At 52.2% G+C, this 18,940-nt stretch overlaps 1 protein-coding gene across 1 annotated transcript; it reads left to right on the top strand.

The window, feature by feature from the left end:
• The first annotated feature begins 6,796 nt into the window (after nucleotides 1–6,796).
• TMEM179B (transmembrane protein 179B) lies at nucleotides 6,797–16,270 on the top strand. Its single transcript, XM_084823982.1, has 5 exons — nucleotides 6,797–7,180; nucleotides 10,309–10,493; nucleotides 10,579–10,713; nucleotides 11,464–11,542; nucleotides 14,304–16,270. The coding sequence occupies exons 1-5, from the start codon at nucleotides 7,082–7,084 to the stop codon at nucleotides 14,460–14,462; spliced, it is 657 nt and encodes a 218-aa protein (XP_084680108.1). The 5' UTR covers nucleotides 6,797–7,081; the 3' UTR covers nucleotides 14,463–16,270.
• Nucleotides 16,271–18,940: the final 2,670 nt, after the last annotated feature.

Genomic DNA, 18,940 nt, shown 5'->3' with positions numbered 1-18,940 from the left:
CTCCCCTTCTGCAGTGGCAGCCCCCTATGCTGGCTCGCGGTGTGTGCTCACACTAGAAACACAACTGATAAAATACACGTGACCTTTCAAACACCTACTACTACTTTCGCAAATGCCATGCTTTGCATTGGTGTGTAGCAGAATTTGAGACGGTTTTGCCATGCAGAGTTCTCGAGTCCTCTTTTGACAGCAATGGGAACTTCAGGGAAGCCTGATCGGAGGGCGGGAGGGTTGAGTTTTCCACAGGGGGGTCACAGCATGGGGGAGGGGAGATTTAGTGCCACCCCAGAACAGCCTCCCCCCCACACACATTCCTTTGGACTTGTAACGGGTCTCCATTCGTGCCAACGGAGGCTTTTCCAAGCTGCAGTGCTCAGAGTTGGCTCAGAGAGGGCACCCCGGGGTGAGCGCTGATGCCTTTACATCTCTTTATGGAGATCGGTGGGAGGGATCCTTCGCCTTTCACCGCTCTGCTAATGTGCTTGGGGCTGTGCAAAACTGACGTTATGGGGGTGGCATGGGGAGAAGGCAAAAGCTGCAGGTGCTGTCAATGTTTAGAGGGCTAAAGGCTGCATGCATTTTGATTTGGATGCTTTTGTCAGGGCAAGGATCCTAACACTTCGTCGTTGTTGTTAATAAATAAATAAATTCATTTCTATACCACCCAGTAGGTGAAGCTGTCTGGGCGGTTCCCAAAATTACAAACCTCAAACACAAGATAATAAAACACAGTATAATTTTTTTAAACATACAAAATTTAAACAGCCAAAAATATTTTAAATAAGATACTAGACCTGATGAAGACTGTTCACATAAATGTCCCATCATATGCCATTAAATGCTTGGGAGTAGAGGACAGTCTTTAACTTGGCGCCGAAAAGATGGCAGTATTGGCACAATGCAGGCCTCAGTGGGGAGATTGTTCCATAATGGGGGGCCGCCACTGAAAAGGCCCTCTCCCTTGTTGCCACCTTCTGAGCCTCCCTCAGAGGAAGGGCTCAGAGGTTGATCCTAATGTCTCAGGAGGTTCATGTCGGGAGAGGCGTTCCGTCAGGTATAATGATAATGCGCTGATGTTTTTGGCCTGGCCCCCTTTTACCTTCAGCCCCGCCCACTACTGGAACGCTCCTCCCAAGAGCTTCTCTGAAATTGAATTTCACCTTCAGACTGAAAGAGGTTCCTCATCCCTGATATTTAGAATACCAGAACAGCCCATGAGTGAAACAATTGCATTATTATATGAACCTTCTGTATGTGGTTTTCGTCTGAATAATTTTATTATTTTTGCACTTTTATACCACCTTTCTGGACTCAGCCAAGTCGGTCGGCAAATATTCCAAAAACAAAACTCAAACACACAAAGGCATGGTAAAATAGCGAAAACTGCCTTAAAAACTGTTAACGACCATTTAAAAAGCCAAATTAAAAAGAAGGCATGCCCTGACCCCCTGCACCCTTCTTGAATGGAGAGAGAGAGAGTGGGGACCAGTTATTAACTCCAGAGGGAGCAACACAGAAGAAACCTTATCCCCAGTTTAGGAGTGATGGGAGTTGTAGTCCATGCAATGCACCCTATGTGGGGCGGCCCTTGAAGACAGTTCAAAAGCTGCAGCTTGTGCAAAATGTGGCGGCCAGATTTATAACAGGGACAAGAAGGTCCGAACATATAACACCGGTTCTGGCCCGCTTGCACTGGCTTCCTATATGTTTCCGAGCCTCATTCACGGTGCTGCTTTGACCTATAACTCCTTACGTGCGTTATACCTATAATGCATGTATACTGATGCCTATAATGCCTTACATTTGTTGTTGTTGTTGTTGTTCATTTGTGTCCGACTCTTCGTGACCCCATGGACCATAGCACGCCAGGCCTTCCTGTCCTGCGCTCTCTCCCGGAGCGTGCTCAAGTCCATATTCATTGCATCCGTGATGCTATCTAGCCATCTCATCCTCTGCCGTCCCCTTCTCCTTTTGCCTTCCGTCTTTCCCAGCATCAGGGTCTTTTCCAGAGAGTTTTCTCTTCGCATTAGGTGGCCAAAATATTGGAGCTTCAGCTTCAGTATCTGTCCTTCCAATGAGCACTCAGGGTTGATTTCCTTTGGGACTGACTGATTGGACCTCCTTGCAGTCCAGGGGACTCGTAAGAGTCTTCTCCAGCACCACAGTTCGAAAGCATCAATTCTTCGGCGCTCAGCCTTCCTTATAGTCCAGCTCTCACAGCCATACGTTGCTACTGGGAAAACCATAGCTTTGATTAGACGGACCTTTGTCGGCAAGGTGATGTCTCTGCTTCTTACTACGCTGTCTAGGTTGGCCATAGCTTTCCTCCCAAGGAGCAAACGTCTTTTAATTTCATGGCTACAGTCACCGTCTGCGGTGATCTTGGAGCCCAAGAAAGTAAAATCTGTCACTGCTTCCATTTCTTCCCCTTCTATATGCCAGGAAGTGATGGGGCCAGATGCCATGATCTTCGTTTTTGTAATGTTGAGTTTCAAACCAGCTTTTGCACTCTCCTCTTTCACCCTCAACAAGAGGCTCTTGAGATCCTCTTCGCTTTCTGCCATTAGGGTGGTATCATCTGTGTATCTGAGGTTGTTGATAATTCTCCCAGCAATCTTAATTCCGACCTGTGATTCATCCAACCCGGCATTTCTCATGATGTACTCTGCATATAAGTTAAATAAGCAGGGTGACAATATGCAGCCTTGTCGTACTCCTTTCCCAATTTTGAACCAATCGGTTGTTCCATGTCTGGTTCTGACTGTTGCTTCTTGACCCTCGTACAGGTTTCTCAGGAGACAGGTAAGGTGGTCTGGGATTCCCATCACTTTCAGAATTTGCCACAGTTTGTTGTGATCCACACAATCAAAGGCTTTAGCGTAGTCAATGAAGCAGAAATAGACGTTTTTCTGGAATTCTCTTGCTTTCTCCATGATGCAATGCCTTACATACCTATACCATATACCTTACATAACTTGTACCTATAACATACCATATTATACCTTATATATCACATATATTATACCTTCTAACATACATAATATGTTAGAAAGTATATAACATATACCTTCCAACATATTATACCTTCTAACATACCTTATTATATACAGTATACCTATAACATACTTTATTATACCTTACATATAACAGAAATTATACATTCTAACATATACAATATGAGCCCTGCGGTTCCCTGCTCGTTACCTCCCCAGTTTGAGAAGATCCCTTTGATCAGCACTCTTTGAGTCCGATTCAGTAGCCAACTGTGGATCCACCGGATCGTTTCATCTAGCCCACTTTGAGCTAGTTTGCTCATCAGGAGATCATGGGGCACTTTGTCGAAAGCTTTGCTGAAGTTGAGGTATATCTAGATCCATTTCAATCGGGCTTCAGGCCTGGTTTTGGAACGGAAACTGCCTTGGTCGCCCTGTGGGATGACCTCTGCCAGGAGAGGGACAGGGGGAGTGCGACCCTGTTGATTCTCCTGGACCTCTCAGCAGCTTTCGATACCATCGACCATGGTATCCTTCTGGATAGGTTGCCTGGGTTGGGAGTTGGAGGCACTGCACTACAGTGGTTCCGCTCCTACTTGGATGGCCGATTCCAGAAGGTGGTGCTGTGGGATTATTGCTCTGTGCCATGGCAATTGTGCCATGGGGTTCCACAGGGCTCTATTCTATCCCCCATGCTGTTTAACATCTACATGAAACCGCTGGGGGAGGTTATCCGGAGGTGTGGGCTGAGGTGCCATCAATATGCAGATGACACCCAGCTCTGCCTCTCTTTCTCATCAAAACCAGGTGAGGCAGTGGCTGTTCTGAACCAGGGCCTGGGCACGGTAATGGACTGGATGAGGGCTAATAAACTGAAACTCAATCCAGACAAGACGGAGGTACTGTTAGTGGGTGGTTCGTCTGCCCGGCTAGGTGATGTTCAACCTGTTCTGGAGGGGGTTGCACTCCCCCTAAAGGATCAGGTTCGTAGTTTGGGGGTGCTCTTGGATCCAGAACTGTCACTCGAGGCACAGGTGAACTCAGTGGCACGGAGCACTTTTTATCAGCTTAGGCTGGTATACCAACTATGCCCTTATCTGGACAGAGATAGCCTAGCTACAGTTATCCATGCTCTGATAACTTCTCGTCTGGATTACTGCAATGCGTTATACGTGGGGCTGCCTTTGAAAACGGTCCGGAAACTTCAGCTGGTCCAAAATAGGGCAGCAAGATTGTTAACAGGGACTGGCCTGCGAGCTCATATTACGCCAGTACTTTTCCAGCTGCACTGGCTGCCAGTCCATTTCCGGGCCCGATTCAAAGTGCTGGTGTTAACACTCAAAGCCCTTAACGGCTTGGGGCCAGGTTACCTGAAGGATCGCCTCCTCCCGTATGTGCCTGCCCGGACCTTAAGATCATCGTCAGCGGCCCTTCTCCGTGAGCCCCTGCCAAAGGAAGTTAGGCGGGTGGCTACTAGGAGGAGGGCTTTTTCTGTTGTGGCACCCCGGCTCTGGAATGAGCTCCCTAGTGAGGTTCGCCTGGCGCCTACATTGTACTCCTTTCGGCGCCAGGTGAAGACCTTTTTATTTTCCCAGGCATTTTAGCTTTCTAAATTTTTATCTTTGCTGTTTTAAATCTGTATTTTAAACTCCTGTACTGCTGCTAGGTTTTATTGTGGTTGTATTGTTATATTGTGGTTTTAATGTTCTATATATTTTAAATTGTTTTATTGTGTGTTGTTTGGTTTTAGTTTTTGTGAACCGCCCAGAGAGCTTCGGCTATTGGGTGGTATAGAAATGAAATGAATAAATAAAATAAATAAATATATTATGTCCACAGCATTCCCACGGTCCATAAGGGAGGTGACTTGATAAAAAAATGAGATCAGATTCGTCTGGCAGGCGTTGCTCTTGACGAATCCATGTTGGCTTCGAGTAATCACGGCATTGTTTTCAAGGTGATTACAGATGGATTGCTTTATCATCTGCTCCAGAATTTTCCCAGGGATTGATGTCAGACTGGTCTGTAGTTCCCAGGTTCCTCCTTTTTACTCGTTTTGTCCTTTAGGGACAACGTTAGCCCTCCTCCAGTCATCTGGCACTTCCCCCGTCCTCCATGATTTCTCAAAGAATAGACAGCAGTTCTGAGAGTTCTTCTGCCAGTTCCTTTATTACTCTAGGGTGCCGCTCATCTGGCCCGGGAGATTTGAACCCATTCAAAGTAATTAGGTGTTCCTTGACCATATGCCTGTCGATCTCAATACAGCCTGTACTTCACCTTTGCCAGGGGGGTCATAGACCCTCTTTCAGGAGAAGACTGAGCCAAAGTAGGAATTGAGCACTTCTGCCTTTTCTTGACATCAGTTTTGCCATTCTTATTTAATAGCTGAACCACCATTTCTTTCCTCTGTCTTTTACTTTGCATGTAGCTGAAGAAAGCCTTTTTGTTGCTTTTAGCATCCCTCGCTAACCTCAGCTCATTCTCAGCTGTAGCCTTCCTGACGCCATCCCTGCAATTCTGTGCTACCTGCCTGTACTCTTCCTTTGTTGCTTGGCCTTCTTTCCACTTCCTCTATGTGTCCTTTTTTGTTTTCAGGTCATCCCTAAGCTTTTTGTGAAGCCACATTGGCTTCTTCTGTTGTCTTCCACCTTTTCTTCTTGTTGGAATTGCTTGTGATTGTGCCTTGAGAATTTCCTTTAAAAGCTCCCACCCATCTTGGACTCCTTTTCTCGTTAGCGTCGCTTGCCATGGGACCTTACTGATCATTGTTCTGAGTTTATTAAAATCAGCTTTCCTAAAATCCAGGGTACGCGTTTGAGTACACTCGGCTTTTGCTTCCCTTAGAACCAAGAACTCAAGTGCGACGTGGTCGCTTTCCCCCAGAGTCCCTGTAACTGCTACTTTATCCACTAAGTCATCTCTGTTGGTTAGGATCAAGTAAAGGATAGCCGATCCTCTAGTTCCTTCCTCTGCTTTCAGTAGGAGGATGTTATCTGCTAGGAATTTCCTGGAGGGGCCATATTTTGCAGAATTTGTCTCCCAACACATATCGGGGAGAATCAGTGTCATCTTACACTGGAAGATGCCATTTCCTCTTTTTCTGAAAACTCAACAAAATACCAAGAATGCTGGTGAGCAACCTGGCAGGGGGGGCCGCTGGCAGGGTCAGATGGTCTGCACAGGAATTAAGGGGGGGCTTGCTTTGGGGGTGGCCTGGCCCAAATTGCCCCAGTTCCCACACACACACCCCTCCGGGCTGCCCCACAGTTTTGCAGAGTAACCAAGCTGTGCGGCAAATGACATCAAAGTGGAAACTGAAAAAGAACCCCACCTTGAAGCCAACTGAAGGACGATCATTTGTGCCGTTAGGACCCAAACAGCCCGTAGAACCCGGAAAGAAAGCTCCCGGCCGCCTGCCTTTCGCCGTCCTGCCTCCCGGCCGCCCGCACGCCCCAAAAACACGGCCGCTGAGCGCAGCCAGGGTTGGCTGGCGGGGCAGAGCGCCCACTCCGGGGTTCCCGCTGAACCGGCCCGACCCCCAAAGGCGCTCTCCGAGGTGCTGAGCCCTCCCCCCGACATGGCATCTGCACTTTGGACGGCTCCTTCGGAGTTCTGGCCGGTTCTGACTGAAACCGGGCGGACCGCGGCCCCACCGGCGCGGCCAGCCTCCACCGCTCGGCGCCCGCGGCGCCCGCCCCGAGGCCGGAGGCGGCCGCAGCCGCCGCCGAGTGCAGGCGCTCCTCCCGGCCGTCCCGCAGCCACGCCCCGGGGGAGGCCCAGCGGCGCCCGCGCTCCTCCTCCTCGCCACGCGGAGCGGCGCTTCCGGGCGGCCCCGCGAGACCCGCCGCGCAGAGCGCCCGGCCCCGCCCCGCCCCGCCCCGCGCCCGGGAGCGGAGCCTCCCCTGCAGCTCCTGCCAGGCCCGCGCCCACGCCAAGAAGTCCCTGCTCGCGCGTCGCCCGCGCCCCTCCGGGACCCCCGCCCACGGGAGCGGAGGCCGGCGCAGCTGCCAGTCGCGCCGGGCCGGGCGGCGGCAGCCCCCGAGCGCGCGCGCGAGGCCGCCTCCCCCTCCCGCGGCCGCGGCGGGAAGATGGCGCTGCCGGGCGGGCTCCGCGCGGTCGAGCTGGCGCTCCACGCCGCCGCCTTCCTGTGCGGGATCATTTGCGCCTCCGCGCTCACCGTCACGCAGGTGAGGCGGGGCCCGCGGCGGGGGGACTCCCGCGCTTTGCGGGCGGGCGCCCGTCCGAGCGCGCGGGGGGCAGGAAACTTTCGCTGGAGCGCGTCGCGGGGCCGCTTAGCCCAGGAGCGCGCCGGGGGGGGGCGCTGGGCGTGCGCGCGGCGTCCGGCGCGTGCGCTGCCCAGGGCGCGGGGGCTGCTGGATGCCAAGGGGAAAGCGTGGCCCTGAGCACGTGCAGGAGCCGAGGGCTTTTGCCCGAGCGGCGCGCTGCGAGACATCGGAGAGAGCAAGGGCGCTGCTGAGCGTGGGCAGAGAGCGATCGCGCCCCGCCGAACACCGCTCAGCCGACGCCTCCGTCGCCTGGATTCCGGCCCCAGCTCGCAGGTGGCGCTCGAGCCCGGCGCCTCTGCCTTTCGGGGCGCGGAGGGCCGCCCCGCCCCGCCCCCGCGCCCGGGACGGGAGAAGAGGGCCGCCCCCGCGGGACGCGACGTGAGCCACGAGGGGCGCGACCCCGCGCGTGCTGGGACGGGGCGAAGCCCTGCCGCCCCCCGGACGCGCGCAGGGCTGCGCCCTCAGCGCGCCTCTCCCCGGCCCGCCCGGGCGCTGGCCGCAGCTCTCCCGCCGCGCTCGCGTGCCGGCCCGCTGCGCCGCCTGGCCGGCGCGGGGGGCTCCGCTGAGCTCGGCCGTGGCGCGGCGCGGCGCGCCCTCCGCCAAGTCTCCGGCCCCGCCGGGCCAGGCTGCTCTGCCGCCGGCTCTGCTGGGACAGGCTGCGGGAAGCCTCGGTGCCGGCTCTGCCCCCGGGGCCCTCCGGGAGAGCCGAAGTCCGGCTCCCGCCGCCGCGTCGCCCGGTCCGGCCGCCGCCTCGCCCGCGCCCCGTCGCGCGAGCGCCCGGGCTGCGCGAGAGGCTCCGTCGGCGGCGGGCCTCGGCGAGGGTCCGGCCCGCTGCGGCCGCCGGCGCTTCCTCCTCCGTGCCGGCGCGCGCGCTCCCTCCCGCTCTGCGCCCGACGGCCTCCCTGCCCCCGCCGTGTCTAAGCGCGCTTCCCACGGGCGTGCCTGGGCCCGCGCCCCGCGTCTTGCCCGGGGGGGCCTCCATCCCTGCCCGCTCGCAGCGGCCGGACGGCGAAATTCTCCGTCTGGGTCAAGGCCGGTTCCAGGATGTTGCCCGGATTAAATCGCGGCGGAGCCCGAGCTAGGGAGCCCAGGCGAGCCAGGGCTGGGCTCAGGTGGTGGTTGTAACAATGCCGGCAATTTCAGCGGGAAGAATCTCCGAAATAAAGAGGCCAGTTTAGGTTTCTCCTGCTGCACTTCCCTCTCCGCCCCCCAGCCGCCCACCATTTTCGACTATGCTAGCTAGATTAATTAAATTATACCTTGCTTATTGGGTGAGTGGGTGTGGTTTTTTTAAAGTAGGGTTGGGAAGGAAAGGTTTAGCCAATTGACCCATAAATATTGGTCAAATATTTTTAGAACAGCCAAAATATGTTACATTTATCTCCCGCATTCCTCCAAAGAATTCAAGGAGTGTGTCTCCTCTCCCCATCCCCAGTTTAATCCTCACAACAACCCTGTGAGGTGGGTTAGGCTGAGAGATTGTGACCGGCCCAAGGTCACCCGGGGGCTTTGTGGCAGAGGGGGACTTGAAGCTGGGGTCTCTCTGGGCTTAGTAGCCACTACCCCATGCTGGTTCTCTTTCAATATCAACAGATGTCAGGCTAATTACAATAGCAACGCAGCTAACTGTTCTTGGAAACTCTGAAATTAACTTCTAGACCCCTGGAGGAGCAAGGAACTCCCTGGTTCTTGTTGCGAGCAAGATGGGGTCCTCGTTGCGGGCCTTTGCCACAGATGCTCCTATTCCTGTCTGGAAATCCCTGCAGATATAGCCTGTAGCTGGTAGACGAGTTTCTTGGCTGTTAGGTTTGCTCCTAGGGGGAACGCACAGTGGCCCTCGCAAGTGCCCTGGCTGGCATCATTGTTGCAACCTCGACATCAACAGAATTGCTCCACATGGGCCTGAGACCCCTCAGAGTACATCCTTCACTGTACTGGCTCCTTCTCTGTGAAACTCCCTGCCAGTTGATGTCAGGCAGGTGCCAACATTGCCGTGTTTTCAGCACTGCTGAAGACATTTTTATTTAAACAAACTTTTCCTGAATGACCAGCCACGGTTTTATTGGTATCACTTGATTTTAAATATTTTCATTCTTTTGTATTTTGACTCCCCCCCCCCCCCGCCACCTCCCTTTACCATTCACTGCTTGGGAATCTTTTTTTTCTTTTTCTTTAGATATCGAGTGGTTTATACATTATGTAAATAAATGAAAGGTGGGCTTGGAGGAGGAGTTTGAAGGAAGTAAGGGAGGTGGTCTCACGGAGGCATTCTGGAAGGCGGTGGGGTCCAGGCCTAAGGGGCAGCACGGGAGAAAGGGGAGGGTCTTCTGAGGGAGCAGCAGACCTTTGGACGGCTCAGGGCAGCGGAGCTGCAAGCAGGGACCATCTGAACTGAGTGCATGCAAGCTTCTTGGGAAGGCTTTTTGGCTGAGGACCAGGATAAAAGTACTTTAATTATCTGGGTGCCTTAACAAATCGGCGGTCAGTCGACACAGTATTTGACAAGCCAGTCGAACGGTGCATCAACCCAACATAAGAACAGCCCATTTTAAGAGGACCGGTGAGTTTTGATTCCTCACAATAGCTGCACCACTGAAAATAGATACTGGGCAAACAGTCGCCCCCACCGCGCACTTTTTTTAAGGAAAAGGACTGATGCTTGATGATATGCGTTAGTCCACCGAATTGTTTATCACCAGTGGGGGCTGGGGGCTGCAATGTCCGTGAATCCACTCCAGGTTTCAGGTATCGCTCTAAAGGAGCTCTCCAAGGTGCGGAGCAGTTGCACCGCCCCACTGACATCGCGGCCACCAGCCTCCACTGGTTGTAACCATGGCCTGTCCACAATGTGTGGAACCAGTGAGTGAGTTAGGAATGGAGGCTGATGCTCCTAGACCTGGTGTAAAACACACAGGGCAGCAGTTCCCCCCCCCCACTACTGGGGAAAAGAGCCCCCGACAACCCCTCCCGCGAACTCTTTATTCTCTCCTAGCAGACCTGTAGCCTCCGCCCTTCCCTCTCTTTTCCAGGGGGCATTTGATGGCCAGTGCATCCTGTATGGCTCGGTGCGCAACAACGGGACGCTGAGTTTAAGCAGCTCCAGCAACATCTCTCTATGCTACTTCATCTCTGCTGTCTCCGTCCTGACGGCCATTATCTCCTTTGCAGTCCTGCTCCACGGGATTTACAACTGCTGCTTTAGCGACAGACAGCCGTGAGTGGGGACCCTAGGGCAAAATTGCAGGGTGGACCATTGGAGCATGCTGGCTCGTTCTTGAGGGCCTCTCTACCCCCTGCAGGGACCACAGCTGGTTCAAGTGCTCCTTCGTGCTCTTCGCTGGCATCCTCTTCTTCTTGCTTGTCTCGGCCTGCATCCTTCGGATCGGCACAAACACTCTCTGCACGTCCATCCAGAAGTCCACTGCTGTAGCACGGTGAGTCCAGGGGAGGATGCTCAGTTCTCAGTTTCTAAACAAGAGGATCAAACCTGCCTTTAGTAAAGACTGGAATCTATTTCAGGAGTAAACCAACATAGTCTGATGGAGACGACCTGGTGGCTTAGGTCCCCAGAATCCGCACCTGTTAGCTTTGAAAATCAAAAAGGAGGGGGATTAGAATCCAGATGGCCCAGCCTTTCTCTGCCCCCTCTTTCAAATTCACAAACCAGCATGAAAGGAAAAGTCAGAAAACTAAGGTGGACATTTTAATCTTTCCATCTACTTTGTCTAGTTCATGTTTGAGTAACATCCTTTCTTCTGGTCTTTCTTCTCTTCCCCTTCCCTCTCCTCCTCCCTCCTCTCTTTCTTAGTTCTTGACAGCTCAGGTTTAGTGATGCTTTTTTATTTACCTGCAAAGCAGCTGAGGTCTGGCAAGGTATTTTGCCTTCATTTTAATCAGCTAGCAGTCAGACTCTACTGCTGTGGGGCAGGGCGGAGGCAATGCTATCAGAATGCCACTTGTCTGCTAGCAAAGTGCTTCTGGGCCAGATGCCTTCAAAAGAACAAAACAGAAGGTGGTACCTACAGACCCCTCCTAGATATGGGTTTGGATGGGGCCATCTGCAATACCCCTAGGAGCCTGCCCTTGAGAAAAATATGCTGCTGGGGGCAATTTCTCCCCTAGTGGCAAGTTTGGAGTCCGGTGAGCTAACCACTTTGGCTTTTTCCTTCTCGCCTCCTGCGTAGCTGCCAAGATGCTCAGCAGAGCCATTGGGTCTCCCCTTACCATGCGGAAAGGTTCTACAACAGCCTCTACACTGCCGAGGTGAGTGGTATTTCAGTGCCGCTCTGCTGAGTCCAATCCATTTGCCCCTGCGCCATCCCCTCTTCTCTGAACTGTGCCAGTCGGGCACTAATGCCCCCACTGCACCCTGGAGGGAACGGGACGCCATCTGGCACAGCCCCGTCATCACTGTTCAAAGGCAGGCGTGACCTTTAAAGCCTCCCTCCATTTTATACACGTGGTTAAGACGCTGAACTGCAGACTGGAAGGTCAGCAGTTCGAGACCCGAGTGCTGCGTGACGGAGTGAGCTCCCGTCTTCAGTCCCAGCTTCTGCCAACCTAGCAGTTCGAAAGCAAGAAATTGCAAGTAGATAAATAGGTACCGCCTCGGCGGGAAAGGTAACAGCGTTCCGTGCACCTCGGTGTTCAGTCATGCCAGCCACATGGCCACGGAAGCGTCTTCGGACAGCGCTGGCTCTTCGGCTTAGAAACGGGGATGAGCACCGCACCCTAGAGTCGGACACGACTGGTTAGGGACACCTTACCTTACCTTAAAAAAGTAATAATCTAGGATTCATCGGCCCCAAGAGAGGACAGATTTTGGTGAGAGGGGGTTGTGATGCTTAAGCGCTCAGCGCCATCTGGCCAGCCAGGTTCTCAAGCCTGAATCAGGGCTGTCTGTGATTTTCCTGTTCAGGAGAGGAACTACAGCTAATTAAACCGTCCCTAGTCGGTTGTAGATTTAGCTATCTCAGGCTGCAATCGTATGGCGATGCCCATAAGCTTCCGAACACAGAGGCTCAGTGCCATCCTGTGCAGAGTGGGGGGCACCAGAGGCCATCTTCGCCTCCACACTCCCCCACTCTGCATTTTGGCTAGGCAGGCTGTGTTACCCGTCTAGCTGGGGTGCTGCAGAGGCTGGGGAGGCCTTGTATCCCTACCCGCCCATCACGCCCCCTTTACCCCCTCTCTGAGGTTGCTTTTGCCACCTCGGAGAGGCAGCTGGTGCGGTTCTCTCCAGGCCGGCTGGGAGGGGGCGGGGAGCACGGATCCCTGGACCTATGGTCAGAGCGCTGTCTCCGACCTCCGATCCAGGAATCCGAATTATCCTGTGCGCCCCCTGCCCCGCTCTGTCTAGATGGCTCGCTCCACTGATTATTATGGGCAGCAAGATTTAGACTTAAATCGTATGCATGTCCTTTTCCCTGAAGCGGCTCCCAAACCGGACCATACAAAAACGGTCCTGGTGAATATATATAATATTTATTGCTCCAACAAGTGTAAAGTGTAACATAACTTTGAAATCTGGAGTCAGACAATCCACACACATGTCCTACAATTATGATTATCAACAGTGTAATTGCATAACTGGAATAGTAGCTAACATCAGAATTTATCAGTGTTGCTATTACTGTTCTCTCCAAGAAAGCTGCTATTATATTCCAAGGTCACATCTACCTAACTGGCAGGGCTTAAATAAGTGCATGTGGCATGTATCTCCTTCTCCAGAATCACTCTGTGCAGCCGTGCTAAAAGCTTCCGTTTTATAGCATTCTGCCTCAGAGAGGAGAGCTGCAGAGCGTCCCAGGGACCGTAGGATTCTTTGGCGCCTCCCCCGTAGGCACTGCTACGAGCTCGGAAGGGGGACTTTGAAGTCCTGTCCCTCCCCTCATCCACCCCCTCGCAGCCCTTGGAGAAAGAATCACACCGAGGTCTTACGAGGGTGCAGAAGCGGCCTCGGACAGGTCTGCGAGGGGGCGTTCCAGCGGGCAGGGAGAGGCGAGCCAGGAGACGATGTTTCCTGAGGCCTCTCCACCCCCAGCCGCTCTAGACGGGCTCAGGGACCCGTCTAGAGGAAAAAGAAGAGGGAAGGACAGAGAGGTGAGAATTGCCTCTGTCCCTCCTCCTGCCCTGCTAGCAGCAGCCCAGCAGGGGATTGGGTACTCTCGGAGGCTTCGATCTAACGAGGGCGCAGCCCATGGGATGGCACCCTAAATTGGTCATCACCCTTATCTTAAGAAAGCACTTAAGTTCAGGAGAGCTTTTCCGAGAATTCAGCTTCTCCCTGATTCAGACCAGTGTTTGCATTTCTAAGAATTCATTCTACACTAAATTAGCCTAAAGCCTATTCAGATTATAACGAGGTAATCATCCCTAAAAAAAATGCAGTTGCTTGTCACTGTGACGTATGTATTCCATGGCAGGATGGCTTCTTGGTCTTGCAGCTGCCCATCACAACTCCTTTCTACAGCACCATCAGTGTACGTCCTCCCCCACACCCCCTTCCCTCACGGACCGGACAGCCTACATTTAACAATAGGAAGAAAGAAAGAGAGCATGATAGCCAGGGACAAATGTGAGCATATTTATTGAGCTGTATTTCAGATCGGCTTGAGCTGGAGACAAGGATACAATGAAGCCCCCCTACTGTTGTGTCAGATAATTGACTGACATCGTCTACGCACGTTTTGGTGGGTCACAATTAGAGGAGCATTACAGTCCTGATATGAAACAAACCCCGCTGGACTAAAATGTGCTTTAAAGTTGACCCTGCTCTGGTGGCTTCATAGAATCATGGAATAGTAGGGTTGGAAGGGGCGTATAAAATCATCGAGTCCAACCCCTTGCTCGGTGCAGGAATCCAAGTGAGAGCATCCCTGTCACAGAACCATGAAATAGTAGGGTTAGAAGGGGCCTGTAAGACCATCGAGTCCAACCCCCTGCTCAGTGCAGGACCCTTGGATGCCCGTGCACGCATGCGTGAAGGCAGGGCGTGGACACTCTTCTCCTTCTCTGGCTTCAGGCAGCTGCCTGGGTGAACTTCCTCTTCTGGTGCCTGATGTTCGTTCTGCTCATTGTGGAGCGTGTCAGCAGATCCTCCTCCTCCGAGCCCCTGGAGGACGACGACGTGTGGACCAACGAGACGGTGCCCATCATTGGAGATGGACCACTGAGGCCTTGATGATGTGGCAGAGAAGACAGTATCACTGCTGTTGCGCGTGCACCAGCTTTGGGGACACCTTTCCCACGAGCAACTTGAAGGAGTCCTCAGCGTGTCAATCTTTCCAAGGGAGCATCTGTCAACCTCTGGCAGCCAAAGACTTTCTGAAGCAAGGTGTTGGGACTGTTAGAAGCTACCTTCTTAGCCCTGGAATCTGCCTCCTCTCCATCGTATCCTTCCCCCCATTTCTAAACCCCCCACCCCCGGTGGCTAATTTCCATTAGAGGACAACACACAGCAAGCCAGCATGACATGAATTGAAGACCGGCAGATTTCCATGGGAACAATCTCTAGGTGTCCTGAGAATGGACGAGGAAGTCCACATATTCTCCTGGTGTTGAACCCCATTTAGCCCTACAATTCTGGGTTCCCCTTGCAAAAAGCCCAGGGCCCCAATTAATAACCAGCACCTCTGGTCTGGGCACCTGCTGATAAGAAGGATCCCTCCCCATTTGCCAGTTCCTTTGCCAAGATCTGGGTGCCTTCTCAGGTTAACAGAGTAACTCTGAATTCAGGCAAATACAGCAGATTCCTTTTTCCTCTCCACAGAGTAACATTACTTTATTAAGTGTGACTAAGAAAAAAGGGAAATACGGAGGAGGGGGAGCTTTGAGGTGGGGAGAAATTCAGAAAGCAGCAGTGGGGTTTTGAGCCCCTTCAGCATTTTGCTCCAGCACAGTCGCACAAGGTGTGAAACCCCAGAGACTCTTTTAACAAGGACTCCTCCCCCCACGTGCAGTTCTTCAGCCTTCCTTGCTCCGACAGCTTCTTCCAGCCTTGATCCCCAAGAGATGGGCAGGAAAGCTGGAGTGAGTCACTAGAAGGTGGTGGGATTCTGGGCGCGGCTTGTTCAGTACTCCGATTCTCATGGAAGCAAGAGCAGGAAGGGGTGGAGAGAGCACAGAGACCAGACACCCTCCTAAGCTCACTCTGTTTATGTAATGCATAAACCAGTTGGAACTCCTGGCCGGCTCTTCTCTCTGATGGACATCCACAGGTGCCCTTTCCGTGACGCAGAGGTGACGATAGGCCGTGGGTGAAAGGCGGACTGGGGATCTGTGAGCACCTCTGCTGTTCTCTTGTAGCCCACCCCAAAGATCCCAAACTTCCTCAGCCACGCAGAGCACCTGGGTGAGCTAGCTCAGTGGAAAGAGTGGAGTGGCCAGGGGCCCGCTGGGTTCTGATCAGATCCACTTAAGGGGAAGTCTGTTTATGAGCCAGGCTGGGGTGAGGGGTCAGAGTAGTTCCCTTTCGTTAGGGTCTCCCTGCTCTCCACCTCATTTTAGAAGTACTTCCTTCTTCAAAGATTCACATTAAAGGTAGTGTTTGTCACACAAACCAGGAAACATTCAGGTCCCAGACCCTGTTATTTGGCTGCCCCATGTTTACCTTTTGCAGAAATATTCTGCGTGCCTATTAAAACAATATTGTCTGAGCGAACTGGAGTCCTTCAGGTTTCAGACCCCTCTCCAGGGTCCGTGGAAGCTCTGTGTGTGTGTGTGTGTGTGTGTGTGTGTGTATGGTGGTGGTCTGGGGGGTGGGGGGCACAATTTGCATTTGACCTCTGCTGTACATTTAACAAATGTTGCTGAATGTCTCTGGAATTACAGTTATATTTTTTAAGCACCAGGAGTTCATTTGTGAGACTGAACAGCTTTGTTGTGGTTTGTTATTGTGGTGAGGCCCCAGTTTAAGGCACTTTCTGTATTTTATCCATATACTTTAGGTTTAAAGAAACACTTAAACTGGTATAAGCTTACAGAATTTAACTATTTGATTTATTGATTTATTGATTTCTATAGTGCCCAATAGCCAAAGCTCAAAAATTAAGATCACCAGGTGCAGCATAAAACGACATATATATGAACGCTTAAAACCACAGTATAGCAGTACAACCAGAATAAAACCAGGCAGCAATGCAGAGATTTAAAATACAGATTTAAAACACCAGAGCTAAAAGATTAGGAAGCTTAAATGCTAAAATACTGGGAGGATATAAAGGTCAGAAGGAGTACAATGTAGGCGCCAGGCAAACCTCTCTAGGGAGCTCATTCCACAGCCAGTGTGCCACAGCAGAAAAGGCCCTACCTCCTCTTGGTAGCCACCCACCTCACTTCCTTCGGCAGGGGCTCACGGAGAAGGACCACTGAGGATGATCTTAGGGTCCAGGCAGGCACATATGGGAGGAGGTGATCCTTCAGATAACCTGGCCCCAAGCCGTTAAGGGCTCTGAATGTTAATACCAGCACTTTCAATCGAGCCTGGAAATGGACTGACAGCCAGCGCAGCTGGAAAAGTACAGGTGTTATGTGATCGTGTGGCCAGTCCTTGGTAACAGTCTCACTGCCCTATTTTGGACCAGCTGAAGTTTCCGGACCGTTTTCAAAGGCAGCCCCACGTATAACGCATTGCAGTAATCCAGACAAGAGGTTATCAGAACGTGGATAACTGTAGCTAGGCTATCTCTGTCCAGATAAGGGCGCAGTTGGTATATAAACTGCTTAACGTGAATTAAGTAAAAGCAAAGTGCAATTCTATGCACATTTACTCAGAAGTAAGTCTTGCTGTCTTCAGTGCGTGCAATCTCAGTCTTACTACCCAGTTCAAAGACCTTCAGGGTATCAAGAGCGTTAACTTGGGACCTTTCCAGAGCTGCTGACGGCCAAGAAGTCAGACATGGACAAGGTTTACTCTAGAGAGGACTGCCCAGGACTGCTCACTGGGAAGGCGATTATGGTGTTCCTAGACGCCGTTTTTACAGTGCGATCACCCAGGCTCATTTACAGAGTTTTAAGGGGGAGGTCTTGCACGTGTAAGCCACCCATGTTTTCCCACTGCTGCTTCCATCTTTTCTCTTGCCACAAAAAAGGCATTAAGATGGAAAAGACAGAACAGCTCCAGTGCCTCCTAGCCAGAAGCACCATCTGGAAGCACCCCCATCTGGAAGCACCCATATAGAAAGGTCTCACAGGGTGCCCCTGGTTAAGGAAGGTCTGGGGACAGGGCTACACTCTGTTGATCAATGCATTCAAAATCAGGGCTATATTTTATGGATTCATTTGATGGGTTTATAACTGTCATGATTCTGGGATTGCATCATGCTAGTGAAAAACTTGAGAAGGTGTGCAGAGTTTAGCATCTGAGGAATCTCAGCTTGCCTTCCTTTTCCTATTAAGCAAACAAACACATTTCTAGCTCCGAGGTTTACAACAACAGGCTTGGAAGTGTGTGGGCCATGCCTGAAGGGCTGTCGGGCTTTCTTCACACAGAGCTTTTATCCTGCTATTGAGATTTCTCACTCATGGAAGTTTGTGGCATCTCTGCATCAGCCTAAAATCCTGCATTTAGAATGGGGTTTCTGCTTCCGTTTTAAATGCAGGATCACAAGGACTCCCTTTTTCACGTGCTTCCTTCCCCCCTCCCCTTTCCCCCTCCTTCTCCCCATATCTGAGTCTCCCAGTCTCTTTCATTGATCTTGCTCCTCTTGCCGCTTGAACTCTTTTCACGGAGGAATGATCACGGTGTCGTGTAAAGAGCCCGCAAACTTCCGTGAAGGAGCCATCTCAGTCGCAGGATAAAAGCTCCGTGTGAAGAAAGCCTACATGATGCTGTGACCCTCCAGGGCGTCTCCTGCACGAAATGCCCTTTGTTCCATCGCAGATCATGAGCTGTCAAATTACACGCACACCCCCTTGTGTTCCGCTTCAGTTCCCTCCGTGAAAAGAGGAAAAGCGGCAGGAAGAGGAGCGAGATCAAGGAAAGATATGGAAGACTCAGATATAGGGGAATCACAGAATAGTAGGGTTGGAAGGGGCCTATGAGACCAAGTCCAGTCCCCCCACCCCCCAGGAGAAGGAGGGGGGAAAGGAAGCATGTGTAAAGGGAGTCGTCGTGATCCTGCCTTTAAAATGGAAGCAGAAAGCCCCATTTTAAATGCGGGATTTTAGGCTGGTGTAGAGACACCCTCAGAAGCCAGATGTGGAGCCGACTAAGCTTTGTAGCATATGTGTGTGTGTGTGAGAGAGAGAGAGCATTTGTTTATTCGGTCAGTTGCTTCCGACTCTCCGTGACTTCATGGACCAGCCCACGCCAGAGCCTCCTGTCGGCCATCGCCACCCCCAGCTCCCCCAAGGTGGAGTCCGTCACCTCCAGAACATCATCCATCCATCTTGCCCTTGGTCGGCCCCTCTTCCTTTGGCCTTCCACTTTCCCTAGCATCAACATCTTCTCCGGGGTGTCCTGTCTTCTCATGATGTGGCCACAGTACTTCAGTTTTGCCTTTAATATTCCCTCAAATGAGCAGTCTGGCTTTATTTCCTGGAGCATGGACTGGTTTGATCTTCTTGCAGCCCAAGGCACTCTCAGAGTTTTCCTCCAGCACCACAGTTCAAAAGCATCTATCTTCCTTCGCTCAGCCTTCCTTATGGTCCAGTTCTCGC

Source organism: Heloderma suspectum, chromosome 17, assembly GCF_057233095.1.
Source record: "Heloderma suspectum isolate Gila_16-S chromosome 17, 16-S_ref, whole genome shotgun sequence".
In the NCBI taxonomy this organism is placed as follows: domain Eukaryota; kingdom Metazoa; phylum Chordata; class Lepidosauria; order Squamata; family Helodermatidae; genus Heloderma; species Heloderma suspectum.
The sequence above is the reverse complement of the archived record's forward strand: the minus strand, read 5'-3'. Positions and strand labels throughout refer to the sequence as shown.

What these genes read in the sequence shown, in the direction of transcription:
- TMEM179B (XM_084823982.1), top strand. Translation starts at nt 7,082, where the DNA reads ATGGCGCTGCCGGGCGGGCTCCGCGCGGTCGAGCTGGCGCTCCACGCC. An exon ending in AAGTCCACTGCTGTAGCACG is followed by an intron (nt 10,714 to 11,463) that starts GTGAGTCCAGGG and finishes CCTCCTGCGTAG; the next exon opens with CTGCCAAGATGCTCAGCAGA. An exon ending in ACAGCCTCTACACTGCCGAG is followed by an intron (nt 11,543 to 14,303) that starts GTGAGTGGTATT and finishes CTCTGGCTTCAG; the next exon opens with GCAGCTGCCTGGGTGAACTT.